We start from the raw sequence: 19,309 nt of genomic DNA, 5'->3' as shown, positions 1-19,309 counted from the left end.
ATTTTTCTGAAGAACGGTCTAGGCCCGAAACGTCAGCCTTCCTGCTCCTCTGATGCTGCTTGGCCTGCTGTGTTCATCCAGCCCTACACCTTGTTATATCAGACACTGGAAGCTGTATCTTTTTGAGGTCTGCACTTGCAAGTTGTAAAGAGTGCACACCTGGGCATGAGTCAGAGAATTGGCTGATGCACTAGATACTCTTAAACAGTTTAAGAGGTGGAAGTCAAGCGCAATTTCGTGCCTAGATATGGGACAGGAAATTAATTGATGAGTTCTACTAACAAAGACAGAGACTAAGCTTCCAGCCCAAAGCCAACCAAATCTGTAGTAAGCCTCAGTCTATTTAAGTGATAGGAATAATTTAAAAACAAGTACAACTTAATCCATTAAGCAGGACAGCTTTGCATAGTTTGTCATTTTATTTATTACAATGAGGACCTGAAGTTACGTTGAGCTAAGTTGAGTAATGGCAAGGAGGAATTTCCCAGTAATGCACTGGAATGTTGACCTAGATTAAATGTTCAAATCCAAAAGTGGGATTTCAATACATTATCTTCTATCCTCAGCATCATGATGTTCTTTGTTCCTGCATTATATCGAACATTCGCTAACCAGTTTCGATGACACAGGGACATAACCAGACCAAATCAGCCTTTTTACTTCTGTATTTTTAACACAGTAAAAATTTAAAACTTTGAAAGACCCTCAAAATTGACCCCAAAGGTTCATAACCAGACTTTCGAATAACCAAAAGTATACATAAGCATTCTGCATCCATAGCTGTCTGTGGCAAGGAATTCCAAAGATTCTTAACCCTCTGAGGGAAGAAATTCCTCCTCAGCTTGGTCTTAAATTGGCACCTCTTTTTATTCTAGACTATGCCCTCTGGTCCTAGGCTCTCCCATGAGGGGAACCGTGCTCTCATAATTCACCCTGTCAAGCCCATTAAGAGTCTTACATGTTTCAAAAATGATCAATTGTATCTACACAGGTTTAGCAATTTATTAACAATATAGTAAGTTTATCAGAGTAAAATTAAACAACAAAGTAATCTAATTGGTCTATCCTTTAAACCCAAAGACCTTTTCACACAACAGTCGTACAGACAAACAGACTTAGTTAAGGGATAAATAAAAGAAAACAACAAAACTGGCCATATTATATAAGTAGTTTCCATGACGAATTGTTCCACAGGCATAGATAACGGTTACTTGGTTGATTTTCTGAAGATGTTGATCAGGATCACTTTTTCAATTCACTCGGATAAAGGCAGTAATATTTATAACTTAGTTTTCTAATCTCTGAACTTCCAAGAGCTGGTAAGGGAAGTTAGGCAGGGAGCTTTCAAATCTTCATGCTGGAACTTAAACAGCCAGATTCCTTTCATACAAAACACTGTCCAAAACCAAATCCAAATTCTAATCATTCCCTGTCAGACTGACCATCTTCTCGCGAAGGTCCCAGTTACCATTCAATATCTGCCATCTGCTTAAGCATAAGGTCTTTTCCAGACTTGTTTGATTCTATTCCCAACTACTGACCTCATTAATAGCCAACTTCTGCTATCTGTTTAAACATAATGCTCCTTGTTGGTCACAAAGCGTCTTCAGAACCTTTTGATCAGGAACCAACCTGGCCTTGTGAATAAATAAAAACTTGTTTCGTTTATTTTCTTTTTAACACAAGTTGTTACCCATAGTCCAAATGTCATCTTTAGCTCACAGTTCCCAGTTCACAGTTCACAGCTCCAAAACTGATAAATTGATAATTGAATAAAATAACACGGAGTAAAAATCAGCAACATCATAGCAATGTTACATTTCAGTAAATACTGTTTATGTATCATACATGGAATTTTTAAATCGTACCTGGATGTTACCATTACTTTCGTTCAAATCAGTTACAAACCTGTACACTTTTCAAAATTTTGGTGCCTTATACACTGTATGTATAATGAATATAAATTATATTAAAGTTTTATTGTCACAGGAATATGGAGCACAATGAAAACCGTACAAAGTCGCCATTCCCAGTGCCATCTTAGGTACAAAATCTTTGGTATAAAGTGAAAAAAAAAGAAAATAAGTTTAAAAGTTCAAAATTACAGTTGTTCTTAGTATAAAATAGAAAAATAAAGAAAATAAAGTTAAAAGTTCTGCATTGTAGTCCTTCTTTAGCCACTTGGCATGAATGGAGGAGCATAAGAACATGAGAAATAGGAGTTGGAGCAGGCCATCTGGTCCCTTGAGCCTGTTCGCCATTCAATAAGATTATGGTTGATACTTTTCATGAACTCAGCTCCACTTACCTGCCCACTCACTATAACTTAATTTCTATACTGTTCAAAAATCTATCTTTGCCTTAAAATCATTCAACAAGGTACTCTCAACTACTTCACTGAGCAGGGAATTCCACAGATTCACAACCCTTTGGAAGAAGTAGTTCCTCCTCAACTCAGTCTTAAATCTGCTCCTCCTCAGATGCATGGATACAAATTAAAAATTATGATGTTTCAAAGCCATTAAGCCCCACCAGAATCGTTTGAGCCACAGACGTGTCCATTCCTGCAAACAGAACCACCATTAAAGCCTCAAGATGTTAGCTCTGAGGACTTCATCGTCCATCATTAAAGCCAGTTCCAATAAGCTGGCAATCTCTGCATTTGTTGAATATCCACTGTAATGGAAACAAAATTCTAGCAAGGGCAAAAATTGCTTCTATTTCCTTAGCATTATCAACTGTAATTCGCTGCGGATACTTCAGTTGCTCCTGGTTGGTGGGCTTGCATCCTAACGCTTCTCCAGCCTATTTTCTTGCCTCCCACCCACTCCCCCCCCCCCCCCCCCCCCCAATTCTTCAAGCCCACCTCTACAAGGCCAGGAGGCTTTGTTTGTGTAGCTCAGTCTGTTGACATTGGAAGATGGATTTGGAAATCGATATAATTATGTTGCTGTAGTTGGCCGTAGTGGAATGGTCACCTTCTACTGTATAAAGCCTAAAACAAGTAATGAGCGTGACACCACTGTTGAAGGCTGTTGAATTCAGTCCACTGACAGGATTTGCTAAATGCAGTTCAAAGACAATCAATACATGGTACAGAGAGTTTTTCTTCACCTTTTTTAAACAAGAGCTTTATTGGGAGTTAGTTTATTCACAGATTGCCACGAGCATTAATGACTGCCAGCATCTTGTTTTGCCAGTCACCTAGATGGCTGTTGATAAAGATTTAGCATCATGTTCTAAGTGTCAAGGCTGTCAGTTGTGCTGAACCATTTGACCAGAAGAAAAAACGCACAGGGAGCTATTGATTACAGCTTCTCAGTGTCACTTGTTCACCAGGATTTAGGTATTGATGAGGCCTGGAGTGAAAACAAGTCCTTTCCCTGGTGGGCTCTACCCAGAAGTACAAAATGCAAAGTTAGAGAGAATATTCAGCTGTTACCTGAATCTAAGGGATTCCAGTATTGATTGAAAAGCTCCTTCATGTTACTTTTGTTCAAGATAAATCTATGGTTTTGGAAATTAACACTGCATGAAAAACTGAACACTTCAGACTAGATTTATTAATGTTCATACAGTCAGTATAAAAGATGCTCTGAAAAACAAACTATTTAAAATACTTTTTTGTCACTACTTTTAGCTTTATTTCTGCAAAAGGTTGAAGAATCCATCTTCATGAAAGTTTCATGGTTTATTACTGTGGAATTTACAAGACAAAATCTTATTGAATTTTGAAATGTACTTGCTTTGGATGGTAGCTCCAGCTTAGGTTCAGCCTTTACAAAGGTAATCCAAGATCCAGGCCTTCGAAAAGGGAAAGTGAATGAAGATGTGGTCTGCTCAAAATCGTTTGTCAGCGAAGGGTACAAATTTGCACAACAAGCAAATTTAACAGAAGCCAGTGATAGATATTGTTCATTTGCATTTATTTGGCTCATTTGACATTGAGTATCATATCCTCAAAATTAGCATGAAACCATTCGCCCCCATTGGTTTTGTTTGTTGATCCACTGAACAGCGAACCACTTAGGATGTGACTGATCTTGAAGCTACGCTGAGTTAGCTAAGTTCAGCCAATGCACCATTAATTATAATGCGATTGGTTTCAGCACTCCCGTTCATTGTCGTTGAGGCAAGGTGGAACATTCTGAGCACATGGAAGTTAGATAAATATCCTTTCTTTGTTTCAATTTCTGTATATCCTTCATTTGTGCAATTATACTCAATAAAGAAATTCAACAACTAGAGGAAAGGATGAGGGCAATGGCCAGAAAAGGAATGCATGGGAGATTTTAAAAAGTGATACAGTTTTTTTTTGAAAAAAAAGTTAACTACTACCATAGATTCTGGAGGGCAAAATTAAAACAAAGTGTTGGAGAAACTCAGTGGGTCTGGCAGCATCTTTGGCAAAAGAAATAGGATTAATGTTTTGAGTGCAATGTGACTTCAAAATTTTGAAGAGTCCTATTTGACTCTGTTCCTCTCTCCAAAGATTAATGCTTTTTATTTGTAAATAATAAAACAATGCTGTTAGTTATGTATAATGCACATTTTAATGCTGCACCTGAAGCAAATTATCCACGACAAAAGTGACTCTTTTCATTCAAAGAGCACTTTTCTGACTTGTAAAATCATATTTTCTTACTGTTTTGATTTGCCAGTCTGAAAACGATAAAAGGCTGTTGTGGCATCTGTTTGCAAACTTCTGTAGCCAACAACTTAACAGTGTTTGAAAAGAGAGCATGTTGATACCTTAACTTAGGGGAAATGATTGGATCATTACATCATGCAATGCTCTTACATTATTGCAGGGAACATGAGCTTACTACGCATTGAAATTAGCAGTACAGTGTTAGCACTCAGCCAGTCCTTTGTGTCAGCAAGCTGCTTGTATCAGTGGTTTAAAAATTGCTAAAATCCTAATGCTGTTGAAGCAATAAATATTTTAATATTCAATGAATCTGTTCTAAAGAGAAGTTATCAATCAAACTGTAACCATACTTCACAAATAGGAACAATCTCCAGTTGCTGTTTCTAGACATACAAACCAAATTTCATTTTAATAGTTATTAAACCTTTTGAAATAATGAGTTAACATTTGTGTTGAATTGTCCACAAAGCAATTTGATACAATTGCATTAATCATTATTTTAACATAGAAAATTATGTCCATTGTAAGTGATTAAAATTGGCAAGCTACTGTTTAATTACTGAACTGTCATATATTTTGTCCCTTTTTTCTCTTTTGAGTAGTCATTCTATGCAACTTATCACAGTGGATATAAGCAAATCCTAATTCTTGATTTAAATAAAATTCTAGGCTTAAATCTGAGTAATATCAGAGAATTTATCATGTTATCAAAAGCATAAACTAAGTGAGGAAAGAGAAAATGATTGTGAAATATGACAAAAATTAAAAAAAACTGGTACAACTAGTTTTCTTTCAACTGTATAAAAGCACATTTTCCAGTCAGTATATTCTTCATGGATAAAAAACAATTCCACGGAAAAGGAAGGAAGGTTCAAGGGCTACAAATCCTCATGCAATCTGTCATCACTTTGAATAGAAAACAATTTTTCCACCAATGACAGTGATGAGAGCAAATGATATGTTTGTCTAGTCTAAGCGTTCATTCTGGTGTATTTCATATTCGCATACATGACCTTTTACATTTTTTAAGTGAAGTGCTTAATGTAACCTTTTATGGTTTCAGTGATTATATTTAATGAACTTCCACAATTCATTGAGGTCATTTCATACAGCAAGAATATCCTCATGAAGAAAACATCAATACCCAAATGTTATATTTTTTTAAAGAAGTGTAGTATTACAATCAGATAAAATAGGATTCTACTTATATTTGCTGTTGGTTGAAGAATGAATTAGTTTGCTTTTAGTTTTATTCAATTGTGTATTTGCTGAACCATTGGACAAGCTGAATACAGAGTAATATAGCATCTTAACTTAAAAAAAACTTTTAACCATTGCTATCCCTGTTTGAAAACTGAAGTAACAGTGATATACTTGTTAATTCATGGAGCTTTTTATGACCTAAAAATGAAGTATGCAAAAAGTAGGACTTCTTATTCCATTGATGTAATGGCTTTCTTGTCAATTATATTCTAATCTCCTCTAACATTTTAATGTTTAATATTTAAGTTTTGAGCATTCAATTTTTTTTCTAATAGTTTTAGTTACAGCTTTTGTAATGTCTCAGTATGAGGCATTGTACCTTATTCCAAGAAGATAATAAGTTTGATTCTTAGATTTATCTGAGGAAAATTATAGTGGGGATACTCCAGTAACCATAAGGACATTTATGTTTAGAAACCCAATAATAATAGGATTAGCTTTGTCCATGGCTTGTCAATCCTTTCCCCAATATGAATAGTCCAACAGCTCTCATTTGTTAGATTTGCACATTACAAATGCCAATTTTGATGACATAATAGAATCGCAGACAAAAGTGAAATTACACCGTAGTATCCTCACTGCCTTCAGGAAAGGACTAGGTAGAAGTACAGAATGGGATTGGTAAAGAAACATGAAACATGTTCTATCACGTGAAGTGTATTTTTTCTTCTAACCAATTTGGAATGTTCATGCATGTGTCAATTCTAGTGTCAGTATACTGGCTCATTATCACAACTTTCCAGTGAAGTGAGAGTCAGTTCAAGGTTTGCTTACACTCACAACAAACTAAATAAATTCCCTTAAAAATTAAAATGAAGCAAATGTGAGGGACAAGGAATTTGCAGTACTGTGCTTTCACCTCTGGGACTTGGATTTGAAATCAGTCTAGAGTTTGTCTGTGCCTACAAGGATCCTATGTACATTGACTCAAATGTCATTGAGTCAATCCCAATCTAATTCTTAATGATGTGAGTCCACAGCATAAAAGTTCCTACAATGTAACAGACGTTTTCACTAAAATAGGTCACAAGAATGGCTCATGTTTGAAATGGAAAGGTCACAGTAGTGCAATCAGTAATATTCTTCCTCATTCATGATTGAAGTACATGTTGCAACAGGTCCAATGGAACTTTATTATGCATCCATGTATCCCACGTGTACCTGTACCGCAAGGTATATTTCATTGGAAGGGCTGGTTCAACCGAGAAGTTGTTCCTTCTCAGATATTGAATTTTGTTACTCAAGTGAATACCTACACACAGAATTGAAAGATGCTGTGCAACTAGGATATACAGGCAAAGATTGAAGAGCCTGATTTCTAAAATAATTGTACTGCACTTCCCTCATTTACAGAAGGCATACAGAATAATGCAATAGCAGAAAATTAGGATCATTAGCATCTTTTTGTCGGGAAAGTGCAAAAATATCTTTAGACATCCAAAAATGTCTCCTATTGTATCTATGAACATTTGGGCCAGTTTGCAGACGCAGACACAGACACACACACATGCATGCCTGCGTGCACACACTTCTGAAGTATACAGGGCAGGCAGATGATGATGTCTATCAAAATGTAACACTGATTTGATGCCATTGGTGCCAAGTTGGTCCTTAATGAGTCAATTAATGCCTTCTCTTAACCTTGTATATCAGAACACTTATTCAGCAACAGGAAGGACTGTTTAGACTACTTACAGATTAGTTACTGGTTTATCTTTTCTGCTTGCCCCTTTGATTCTGTAAGTGTTTGATGTTTTCTATAGTTTTTTTTAAGTTGTAAATGTCCACAGAAAGTGATGCGACAAGTGCTGAGGACTTTTTGCTGACTTCGAGACTTCTGCACAAACTAGATGTAGATGCAATAGAAGTCATTCTCATGGTATGACATGGTAAGTGAGCAGAGGCTACACAGAGTAGGCAAGCTGCTGGGAGAGGGAGGAAACCTCACAGCAGGAGCAGCTGCTTCAGGAAGAGCGTTCTAGTGAAACTGGCCATCTACAGCAGTCATAACCAAGAGCAGAGCAAAGATGGATTACTAATGTCTGTGACACTATGGCAGTGAAGTTTTTATTCACCTGGCAGCAGTCTCAATGGCTTCATTCTGTTATAGTTCACTTCAACAGCTGAATTTTAAATATGACAGCAAAGCAAAGGATAGCTAATGGACAAAAAGAGCTGCCCGTTAATGACATTGCAGATGACTCCAATGTGCCCCCAAACACGGAAGCAGAATACAGTGCAAGCTATGCTGTCACTCAGCATTTGGCAGATCAGACCACTAACTTGTGAACACAACACATAAGCTGCCTGAACTTCTCTGGACAACGGCTGCAATAGCTGGCAGAGTGAACATCAAGACATGGTGGTATGCTGCCTACTGCACAATCTTTTATCCTGAAGAGCCAGTGCTATACAGAAATAAGGACGTGATGAGAATAAGGAGAAACAAGAGCATAATAAGGAGGATGAAGAAGAGAGAAGGCAGCCTAGAAAACTGCTTTCTTCTCATGCTCTGAAAAACTTAGCCAGGTATGATACCACTAACCAGAACCTAAGTGTCCATTCACCAAAAGTCCAAAATCTTTCCGTCCCTCTATCATTGATCATTATATTGCCTGCTTAGACACAATGCAAAATTATATACCAATTTTATAAATTAGGTCATTCTAAACTGTATAACTTTTTGAATCCATTCATTCCTTATTTTACATGTGACTTTGACTGTCCAAGAGCCTGTAAGCAGTGTTACCCCAATGGTTGTTGAATATTTTCATTGAATATGTTTAAAACAGATTAACTTAGTTGTTAATTGTGAATCTATAGTAATTGGAGATTGGTGAGAATATGGAGACGAAGCTATAAATAAATCAGCCGTGATCTGAATGAATAATGGAGTCGGGTTAATGTGTCAAATGGCCTACGCCTGTTTAGTGTCATTGTCTGCAAGTTAGGCCGAATGAATTGCTTCAGATTTTTAGTGGAGGAGGTTACAGATGGTCCTGGAGATTGATCTTGAGCATATCTTGGCCTAACAAACTTGACTACAGACTCTGCCATCTTAATACTGGCCATAACAGTTGGATGACAGGCCATAGGTCATTGCTAAATATTGAAGACAAATGCTGTCTTCTTGATCAGGTTTAGGTTGGTTTAAATTCATTACCACTTTGCCTCTGCAATTCTAGTAAACTATTGGAAATCAGATGAGTGGACTAGTGAAATGCATAATGCATACTGTAACCCACAATCATGATGGCAGCAGTCGAGGCTTGTAGAACAGCAAGTTGAACTTCCATGACTACGGTCAGACCACTCACTGTAGTAAATAGAACTAGCTACCACTTACATGCTCAAATTAATGGGTGTCAAGGTCTGCACATAACCCTGTACCAAGTTGGTTTTGGAATCCTCCATGCTTCATGTCCTTCACTTAGTTTTCTGGCAAGCTTCCCAATGCACCAAGCATTTTCTTGTGCTTATCTGTCTGAGGCTATCCCAATGATGTCCTCATTTGAACCATTTGCAGCAGTGCTTGTGTGCAACCATGTTCTCTGGGAAGCTGGCATCCTTGCTTTCCTTGGTTAGAGGCCTCTGGTGCCCAGGGACTCACTATGTGCAGATCTTGTCAAGGTAGGTATGTCTTCATATTCACTGTCTTCTTGCTGTTCCTCCACTGCCTGACCAGTTTGTCCTTGCTGGCTATCAAAAAGGAGGGAGGTACAAGGGTGAGGTTGCGGTGAAGGGAAGGGGGAAGGAGAGTGGCGCATATACTCATCATCTATAGCTTGTAAGTCAGAAGAGAATGCAGAATGAGGACAAGCTGAGATGTGAAACATAACCCTGCTCCTCCAACAGGCCCCTCCTGTTGTGCGCCTGCTTATCGAATAGATAGAGGGAAATGCCTCAGTGAGTGTCAGACAATAATTTTGGGTGTGGCTATCATGGTTGATCAGCTAGTAATGCTGCAAGCTGTGAGATGTAAGGAGGATGAGAATTCCAATCATGATGTTTGTGAGAGTGTAGTAGAACATATAAGTGTCAGGAATGCAATCTAACAGACAGAGATAGCTAGTCGGTAGATGATGGAGTTCTCTTGAATAAGGTACTGTCTGAGTACAGCACTGCAGTGACTGTATATATCATTTGAGGATGCACTGACTGATCTTGACCACTCACACAACATCATTGCAACATAGAGCCTAAGTACTTGAAGTTTCACTCCTGGCATTGATTTCTGTGGCTGTCTGTTCCCACCACCTCTTGGTGTGTTTAGAGAGACTCCAGGCCCTCTCCTCCTATAACATCTCATCCAGAAACGTTTCCAGTGAATATCTGAGAACCATGGAGTATGCTGTCTGCCAAGTTGTGACATTACTGAATGCTTCACAAATCAGATTCATTTCCTACCTAACTGCCAGAACCTTCAGAGGGAACATCCAATTTTAAAAAAAAGCAGGAAAACCTGAAGCTGCCAGTACTGGTCTGAATTGGAGTTCCATTTTCAGGTACACAAGATGCATTCAGACAAGTTCCAGCATTTCCAAGTATTACTGGTTAATCTTGAAGCCACAATGTATCTTGCCTAAGAGGTATAGTATAATTCCTAAGTCGTGCAACATTGCAATGAACGGGTGCAGTTTAATTGTTTTTCAGTGACTACAGCATTTAGTCCCTTAATTGTTTTCTTGGCTGTAAGTTAAAATACAGAATAGTTGTTAAGATTTTCATTAAGGGAGTTCCAGGATTTTAACCCAGAAAAATAAAAGGGCAAATTATTATTTAAATGGGAAGCAGATTAAAAGTGCATCAGTGCAGTGGAATTTGGGTGTCCTTGTGTATGAATCCAGAAGGTGGGTATGCAGGTGCACCTTACAATAAAAAAGGCAAATGGAATCTTGGCATTTATTGCAAAACGACTGGATTATAAATGTAAAAAAAGGCTTGTTACAATCAATGCTTGAATATCAAGGAAAGTTGGTTAGATTCTTCTGTTAGAGAGGGTAATTGTCCAGCACTCATGTTGCAAACATTATGTGCAGCTTATCAGTCCAAGTTTGGGTGGTGTTCATGGTTTGCTGCATTTGACTGAGTGTGGCATCAGAGAGCCCTAGCAAAACTGGAATCAATGGATATCACGGGACAGTTTGCCGGTTGGAGTCATACCTGACACATAGGAAGATGATTGTGAGTTGTTGGACCGCAGTCATCTGAGCTCCAGGACATCTCTACAGGAGTTCCTCAGGGTAGTGTCCTAGGCCCAACCATCTTCAGCTCCTTCATCAATGACCTTCCCTCCATCATAAATTCAGAATTGGGAGTGTTTGCTGATGATTGCACAGTGTTCAGCACCATACACAACTCCCATGATACTAAGCAATGCATGTTCAAATGTAACAAGATCTGGACAATATCCAGGTCTGGGCTGACAAGTGGCAAGTGACATTCGCGCCACACAAATGTCAGGCTATGATCATCACCAATAAGAAACAATCTAACCATCACCCCTTGACATTCAATGGTGTTACCATCACTGACCCCACTATCAACATGCTGGAGATACCATTGACCAGAAACTCAATTGGATTCACCACATAAACATAGTGGTTACAAGAGCAGGTCAGAGGCTAAGAATACTGTGGTGAGTAATTCACCTCCAGACTCTCAAAGTCTGTCCATCATTAACAAGGCACAAGACAGGAGTGTGATGGAATGCTCCCCACTTGTCTGGGTGGTGCAGCTCCAACAACACTCAAGAAGATTGACACCATCCAGGACAAAGCAGCTGGCTTGATTGGCGCCACATCCACAAACATCCACTCCTTCCACTGCCTAATGCTCAGTAGCAGCAGTGTGTACTATCTACAAGATGCACTGCAGAAATTCACCAAAGATTCTCACACAGCACCTTCCAAGCTCATAACCACTTCCATCTGGAAGGACAAGGGCAACAGATGCATGGTGTTATAGACTAGACTAACCCCCCTCAAAACATGTCAAGGAGATAGCCTTGACCATTTTTTTTTTTTTATTTTAAAGGCAAGTGCCAAGTAATGCATTTCAGATGCAATCTGATTGGTCAAGCTAACAGGCCTGAAGCAAAACACAGTTTATTCATACACTATGGTTAAAATACAAACCAAAGAAAGAATTGGAATAACTTAATTCTATGGGAAAACTTAACAGAATGATAGATTATTTGACTACTAAACAGCAACTGTTCCAATGTAGCAACATCCTACACACACACACTTGGCAAAGGCAAATTCAGTAAAATTGATTGTCTCGCATGCAATTCTGCAGTCCAGGAGAAAATGACATCAAGAAAAAAACAGAGAGAAGTCAAGTGTTTTATTGTAACATGGAGAGATGTATTACAGCTTCCAAACCCGAACAACTACTGAAAGACTAAACTTAAAATCCTGGTTCCGTGGGAGCTTTAGCCTACCCATTCAGGCTGCTTCAGTTGTTCCAACTTTTGAAGAAAAACCCAATACCTCAAGCTGTTTACTTTATTGGATTGAAGCAGACCACTCAGGACCTCAGCCTTAACCTCTCTTCATTTTAAAAAAAAGGACAAGATAGACCCCTTAAAGCCGTATTTTAACCCGATGGGAACACTATCACCTGCAACTTCACTTTCAAGCCACTTAGCATCCTAATTTGGAAATATATCACCGTTCCTTCACTGTTGCTGGGTCACAATCCTGAAATTCCCTTCCCAACAGCATTGTGGGTCTACCTACAGTAGGGGGGGCTGCAGTGGTTCAAGAAGATATCTCTCCACCACCTTCTCAAGGGCACCTGGGGATGTGCAATAAATGCTGGCCAGCCAGTGATGCTCACATCCCATAATTGAATACAGAAAGTCACTTAGCCCTGCCTTTTGTATGCTTCTTCCACAGTTTGGCATGCAAGTAGCCCTGTGTTGTGGTTTCACCCAATTGGCAACATACTGTTGGGTATACGTGCTACTACTCCTGATATGTCCTCCTGCACTCTTCATTCAACCAGAGTTAATCACTGGCTTGATGGTAATGGTAGAATAGGGATATGCTGGCCCATAAGATTTCAGATTGTATTGAAATTTAATTTTAAATTAATTCTGCTTTAGCTGATGGTGCACAGATTATCATGGATACTCAGTTGCTAGATCTATTCAAATTCTACCCCATTTTGCATGGTAGTCATGCCATACAACATGATGGCGGGTATCCTCAATGTGAAGGCAGGACTTTGTCCCCACGAGATTTGTGTGGTGATCATTCTTATCAATATATCACAGACATATACCTCTGTGACAAGCAGATTGGGGAGGAAGGGGATCAGGTAGGCATTTCCCTCTTCTTGGCTCCCTCAAGACCTGCTGCAGACACCTTCTCATAGCCATATCCTTCAGGACATGGCCAATTCAGTCAGCAGTAATGCTATGTAGTCGCTCTTGGTGACAGACATTTAAGTTCTCCACCCAGAGTACAACTTGTGGCCTTGCCACTCTCTGTATTTCTTCCAATTGGTATTCAGTATGAAGGATTACTGATTCATCAGCTGAGGGTGGGGTTTGAGGCAGTACGAGGAAATCAGCAGGAGGTTTGTTTGCCTATGTTTGTTCTGATGCCATGAGACAACATAGGACTCAGAGTCAATGTTTAGAACTCCCAGTGCAACTCCCTTCTGACCGTTTAATACTGTGTTGCCACCTCTGGTGAGTCTGTTCTGCCGGTGGTACAGATCCTACCCAGGGATGGTAACGGTGTTATCTGGACACTGTAAGACATGATTCAATGACTATGACTGCATCAGGCTATTGCTTAAATAGTCTGTGAGTCAGGTGTCCTAATATTAGCACATGTCCCCAGATCTTCGTATGGAGAACTTTGCAGGGTAAGCGTTACCAGTGCTGAGATTGATACTCTTGGATGGTCTGCCTTATCTTATTCCTGTTAGACTTTGCAGTGGTTCGATACAACAGAATGGGTTGCCAGGACATTTCAGAGGGTTGTTGAGAATCAACTACATTACTGTGGATCTGGAGTAGGCCAGACCAGGTAAGGGAGGCAGATCTCCTTCCCTAAAAGACATTAATCCTGAATGCTAATATTTCTGTTATCGTTCAACATCATTACTCCTCTGAACCTAACTGCAGACTGTCATTCATTGCTGTAGGCTGCACAGTTATCCCCCAGCCCCTCTCTCACCTAAACCAGCAATCAGTGAAATGAGTAAATGTGGCAAGAACTTTCCCCTTGCAGCTCTCATTATTGCTGTTGAAAACCCATTTAAAAACTAGCACCTTGTTCAGTCAGGGGTATCTGGGTTTTTAAACAGGGATCTAATTAATAACAAAAAACAGAAATTGCTGGAAAAGCTCAGCAAGAGAGGCAGCAACTATGGAGAGAAACCAGAGTTAATGTTTCAGGTTGAGTGACCCTTCCTCAGAACTCGTTGCTCAGCTATCCGGCAATTCTTTTCTTGTTTCCAATTTACAGCATCCACAGTTACTTTGGTTTTTAATTTAATTAATAAATACTGCTGAACAACAGATCTGGCCCGAAAATCACTTTGTTTGTAACATGACTCAATTATGATTACTTCTCAGATTTTTAAAATAATTTTAAAAATAATTTCTTAAAATTTCAACTTGTGTCTTCACCCCTTTTGCATGACTATATTCACGTATAATTTTTAGTAAGTGATCTTATTTTTAGCACTTTTAATTTTCTAGTTGGCCATGATTGAGAATTATTTAGTATGGTTGGCTGCTGCTTGGGCAATACTCCTGCTGTGGATACAGTGTGGAAATACCACAGATGTGTCGCATTTCTAACTTCAGGTGTTGTCCTGTCCCCTTTTTTTGTGTGAAATAAATTGAAAATTTTATGTCAAGGATGTACTGAATTTTCCAGGTATCAGTTTCAGAGATTTAAAAATGTTACTTATATGAATTTTTGTTACACACCTCATAAAGTGATGAAAAGTACATGAAATCAATAGAATTTACCAAATCATCATGTTTTATTCTTGCATTGGAATTGTAAATCGCAATGTTTTGAAACAGAGGCAATGATTTTCTTTTCCTCACTACAAGTAGAGGCTTCCATGTGTTAAATGCATTCCACTATTCTTTAAGGGCTAAAAATGGGAATGTTAATGCTCAGGTTTTCACCATAAGCTTGTAGTTCTTTCATCATAAAAAGATTGTTGTGAATTCAGAGATCACAGCGAACATATTTGGGGACTAGAATTTCTTTTCACATTCTGAGTTTCGCTGCAATCAATTTCCAGTCAGATGTAACAGAAACGGAAATCACTGGAAAAGTTCAGCAGGTCTGGCACCATCTGTGGAGAGAAATCAGAGTTAACATTTTGGGTCCAGTGACCCTTCCTCAGAACTCAAGTTATATGTATTCCATCGCATTTGCAAATGTAATCTCTTTCCTGTCTTAGCCTTACCATGGTTTAGGTAATCTAAAAGCAAGTGTGCTAAGTTAATAATAATGCATTGTAAGAGGACAAAAAAATTTAGCCTACCAAATGCATTCCTTTCATAAACCAACTATCACAAATCCAACCCAACTCATTTCATCTTTTGTTGAAAAATTATGCAAAGTTTGTCATTGTCCCCAAAAGATAAATTGAACAAAATGTCAGAGTGGCTATCATATCTTAATTGGGTGTTATCAGTTGTTGGTTTCACAGTCTATCTGTGATAAATTCAATGTCCGTCTGGAAAAATAACACGATAAACTTTGCTAATACGTCCACAACTCATCAAAGAGACCAACATTGGTATAAAATCTTTTATGACAGCCCAAAGTACTTTATAGCCAATGAAGTACTTTTGAAGTGTTGTTACTGTAAGAAGGTAAGATACTGATTGAGCAACCTAAGACCTTAAGAGAGCTTGAAATCAGTTCAGAATCTGAATCACAATGGGCATACATGCTATATATCTGAATCCTGACCAATGTATTCACATTTTTTTTTTAATCATTTGTGGGATGTAGGAGTTGCTGGCTGGCCAGCATTTCTTGTCCATCCCTAGTTGCCCTTGAGAAGGTGGTAGTGAGCTGCCTTTTCTATTTCAATGCTCCTACAGTTAATTAACATTCCAGCATAACCGGTTTGCTTCTGCTTTACCTTCATCACCTTTTCAAAGCTAGCTGAAAAACCTCAATTTAAAAAGTACTGCACATACTGCCAAATGCACTAGGTGTGAATGAACATCTGTCATTTTGTTCAACCCTTTTAACCTGCATTTCAGCCAGTCTCTGTGGTATGATCCAAGTAAATAAGGAGATCAAATAGATAAAAAGGCAGAGGCAAACGATAATGAACTTCCTATCATTAGGCTCTTAAAACTAGCCCAAATACAATGAGTTAGTTTTCTGACACTGATCAGAATGCAGAAATATGTTTGTCATGCAAAATACTCAACATCTTTGGATGCTAACGTTACCATAAATGCCCTTTTGTCAAAGCTGAAATGTTCACATGTTGGTCATATTTCAGATACTAATATCACACCTGCAATGCAGGTACCAATATCACAACTTTTTCATTCAGTCTCACGCCTTCAGTCTAGAAATTCAATTTGTAGAATATCGGAGATATATGCTGTAGCTCTATATAGAACATAAAATGGCAGTAACACCAAGGAGCTGCTGATGGTAGGGGAGGGTGATTGAAGTGGGAGAAGATGCTTTGAGAGTATTGAAACACCAATTCTGTGTTAGGTGTGAAATAAAACACACTGAAAGAGAAAAACTGTGTTATCCATTTGTTGTCTTATATTTATCTGTTTGCTAAAATAGTTATTTGCAGTAACTGTTTAATTGTGAATTTATTAGTCATTTTGTTTGTCAAGATAATTTCAACAATGTTTATGCATATGCCTCCAATACCTTAAAATAACGTTGTGATGAGCATGATTAGTGCTTTACAATATTATTTGACATCACTGAAACGTTACTTAATCACATTGTGTAGTTCATCACAATATCTCCAAAACAGTTCTCTTTTTCACATTTCTTGCCAGTGCATGTGGTATGATTTCCTTTTAAGCATCAAAGTTAACAAACAGTGTTCAACGGATTAAATTAATGTAAATATTATCTTAACAAGAGACATGGCAATAAATAATTTGAAGTCCTATTAAGACACTATTGAATTGCCTATTTGTCAATGGATTAAATATTTTAAAAATCCAAGTGTTGTCCAATCAAATCTGCCAAATGATGAAAAAAATGTGGAGGATAATAGCTGGATAAAGTTGCATTCCAACATTTTCCAGAATATAAATGTTAGAAATTAAAGTTTAACTTCACTCCAAGTTTAGTCATTATTACCACATCTGTCTAATTGTTTAGAATGTAATCTGAAGCATAATTGTGATATGGATGAATTGGGAAATAAAAAACTTGAATGTGTTACTGTTCAGATAAAGCTTGATTCTAAGTTTCCTTCACATGAACATGGGTGCGTCTTACAAACCTTTCATCAGGAGACAATGATCAGACTCTCCTGATACACTACAGTTAAAGCAATTCATGGCAAAATTAAGTGTCAGATGAGTGAATAAATGCAGTAACGAATTTGTTAATGATATAATTATATGATTTTTCTAATATTTACAGATTACAATTGTTGGTCCTCTAGTGAATAGCTAAATGTAGTACTTGCATGTTTTGGCAAATATTGGCAATCAACTGTAGATTAATATACTTACCATGCCAAGTATCATCATTCTTCAAGCAGTCACTGCATACTCAGATGCTACCAGTAAAAACACATCTCGAACAGTAATAAAACCAAAATGTTCATGAACAAAGCATGAAATTTAAAACAAACTTACATAAGGGAGTAAACTCAACACTAATTTGTGGCTGTTCTATTCTGCTCTTCCTGTCACAGCTTATGATGTCATCTGACCACACTACAGCTTTATAATTCAGAGCCTAAATTCCCTTATTCCCCATATGGACTTTATTTCTATTTCAGCTGTGCAAAATTCTGTGAAGTGGTTATTATAGCTCTGAGGTGATTTTTTTAATAAGTAAGATTTAACAGATGTATAATAATTTTTTTTCTAACGTTAATCGCAGGTGCCAATTATTGTGCCCTGTCACAGAGTGATCTGCAGCAATGGACAGATTGGTAATTATATGGGAGGAAAAGGAAATCACCTCAAACAATGGCTACTGACACATGAGAAGCTTCTGAAAGAGAGCCGAAAAACATCTCAGGGACCTTGTCCAATCCTGCCACACAGCTAGAATGTACGCCAACAATGTTCAGAATAAAACAAGCTCTTAACACATCCACTATTATTTAGGGAATTTGTAAATATTTGAGTGACTTAAAAAGATAAAAGAAACTTGAGAGTCAGATGCACGGTGGCACCACTACTATATTAAAAAGCCTGGATCCATCCTGAGGGACTCTGGCCTTTCTTGTTTTTACATTTTACAGAAGAATGAGTACAGAGATCTGTGCGTGTTGTGTATGTTGTTCTCATCTACAGGCTTTTTTGTTCTACTTTTAATGCCCATTAAAGCAAGGATAAGGGAGTGGGAGGGGCATGGCAAATGTTAGGTGCAACTGCCCCTCTAAGGAAGCATCTGGCTCACAGAGGGGACAGCTGACAGTCTGGAGCCTCTGTGTTACTGGGAGCAAAATGAAATCCTGAAGCATCAGCTCCAATTTCTTTATTGCTGCACAGCTTTGTATTTGCTCTGTATGGAAAACTGTACCTTGAGACGATGATTGTCCTGCCCTCTTTCATGTTTTACCCACTGAAATAAATCTTTCCCACAAACATCTTTTGCAAAATGGTCACAAAAATATTGAACGGGAAACAATTTTTTGCATGCTGTCAATTAAAAAACAAATTGTCACAGCTTTACCATTCCATTTTTGTTTTCATTTGATGCATATTTTTTCAGGTCTCATGGAAAAGGTATGACTTTAGCTTTGTGGTTTTTTTTGCCTGGTAGTGTTTCTTTTTGCAGTTATTAAGACTGTTAATTATGTGAATGTTTCTCTTCAGTAGTTGATTTCTTGATAACCACATGTAATCTGATTATAGAGCTTTGTTGCAGAAACAAGTTCTTGAAGCTTAAGAAAAGCAAAATTGTATGTATTTAATCAGCAAGAATAAAAGTATTTCAATTATATTTTTTGAATGTCTTCACATGTTATGAGACCAGGCTAAATTTCAGACCTATCGTATATTTTGGTTAGCAAGGCTTTTGTTTCCAATACTATTTCATTCATAGAATCAAGTAAATAATTTGTGTTTAGTTTACATTTTTCTTATAGGTTATTTTCCCATGGAAATTATTTTATTGGCTAGATGATTAGGTTGCAGAGAGGGAACTCTCACTGGTACTTTCTTTT

At 37.9% G+C, this 19,309-nt stretch overlaps 1 protein-coding gene across 11 annotated transcripts in view; it reads left to right on the top strand.

Moving 5' to 3' along the window:
• mgmt (O-6-methylguanine-DNA methyltransferase) overlaps positions 1 to 19,086 on the top strand; it is a 356,274-nt gene extending 337,188 nt beyond the window's left edge. For 10 of the 11 annotated variants that reach the window (XM_048609140.1, XM_048609137.1, XM_048609133.1 and 7 more), the window contains one exon: positions 18,016 to 19,059. In XM_048609140.1, the coding sequence (XP_048465097.1) occupies positions 18,016 to 18,186 (171 nt within the window). In that variant the 3' untranslated portion in view covers positions 18,187 to 19,059. Of the gene's footprint in view, positions 1 to 18,015 lie in introns of all 11 variants that reach the window. The other variant, XM_048609132.1, reaches the window with a different exon arrangement.
• The last annotated feature ends 223 nt before the right edge of the window (positions 19,087 to 19,309 follow it).

This window comes from Rhincodon typus, chromosome 20 (assembly GCF_021869965.1).
Source record: "Rhincodon typus isolate 14 chromosome 20, sRhiTyp1.1, whole genome shotgun sequence".
Taxonomy (NCBI): Eukaryota; Metazoa; Chordata; class Chondrichthyes; order Orectolobiformes; family Rhincodontidae; genus Rhincodon; species Rhincodon typus.
Note: the sequence above shows the minus strand (reverse complement) of the source record. Positions and strands in the feature narration are given on the sequence as shown.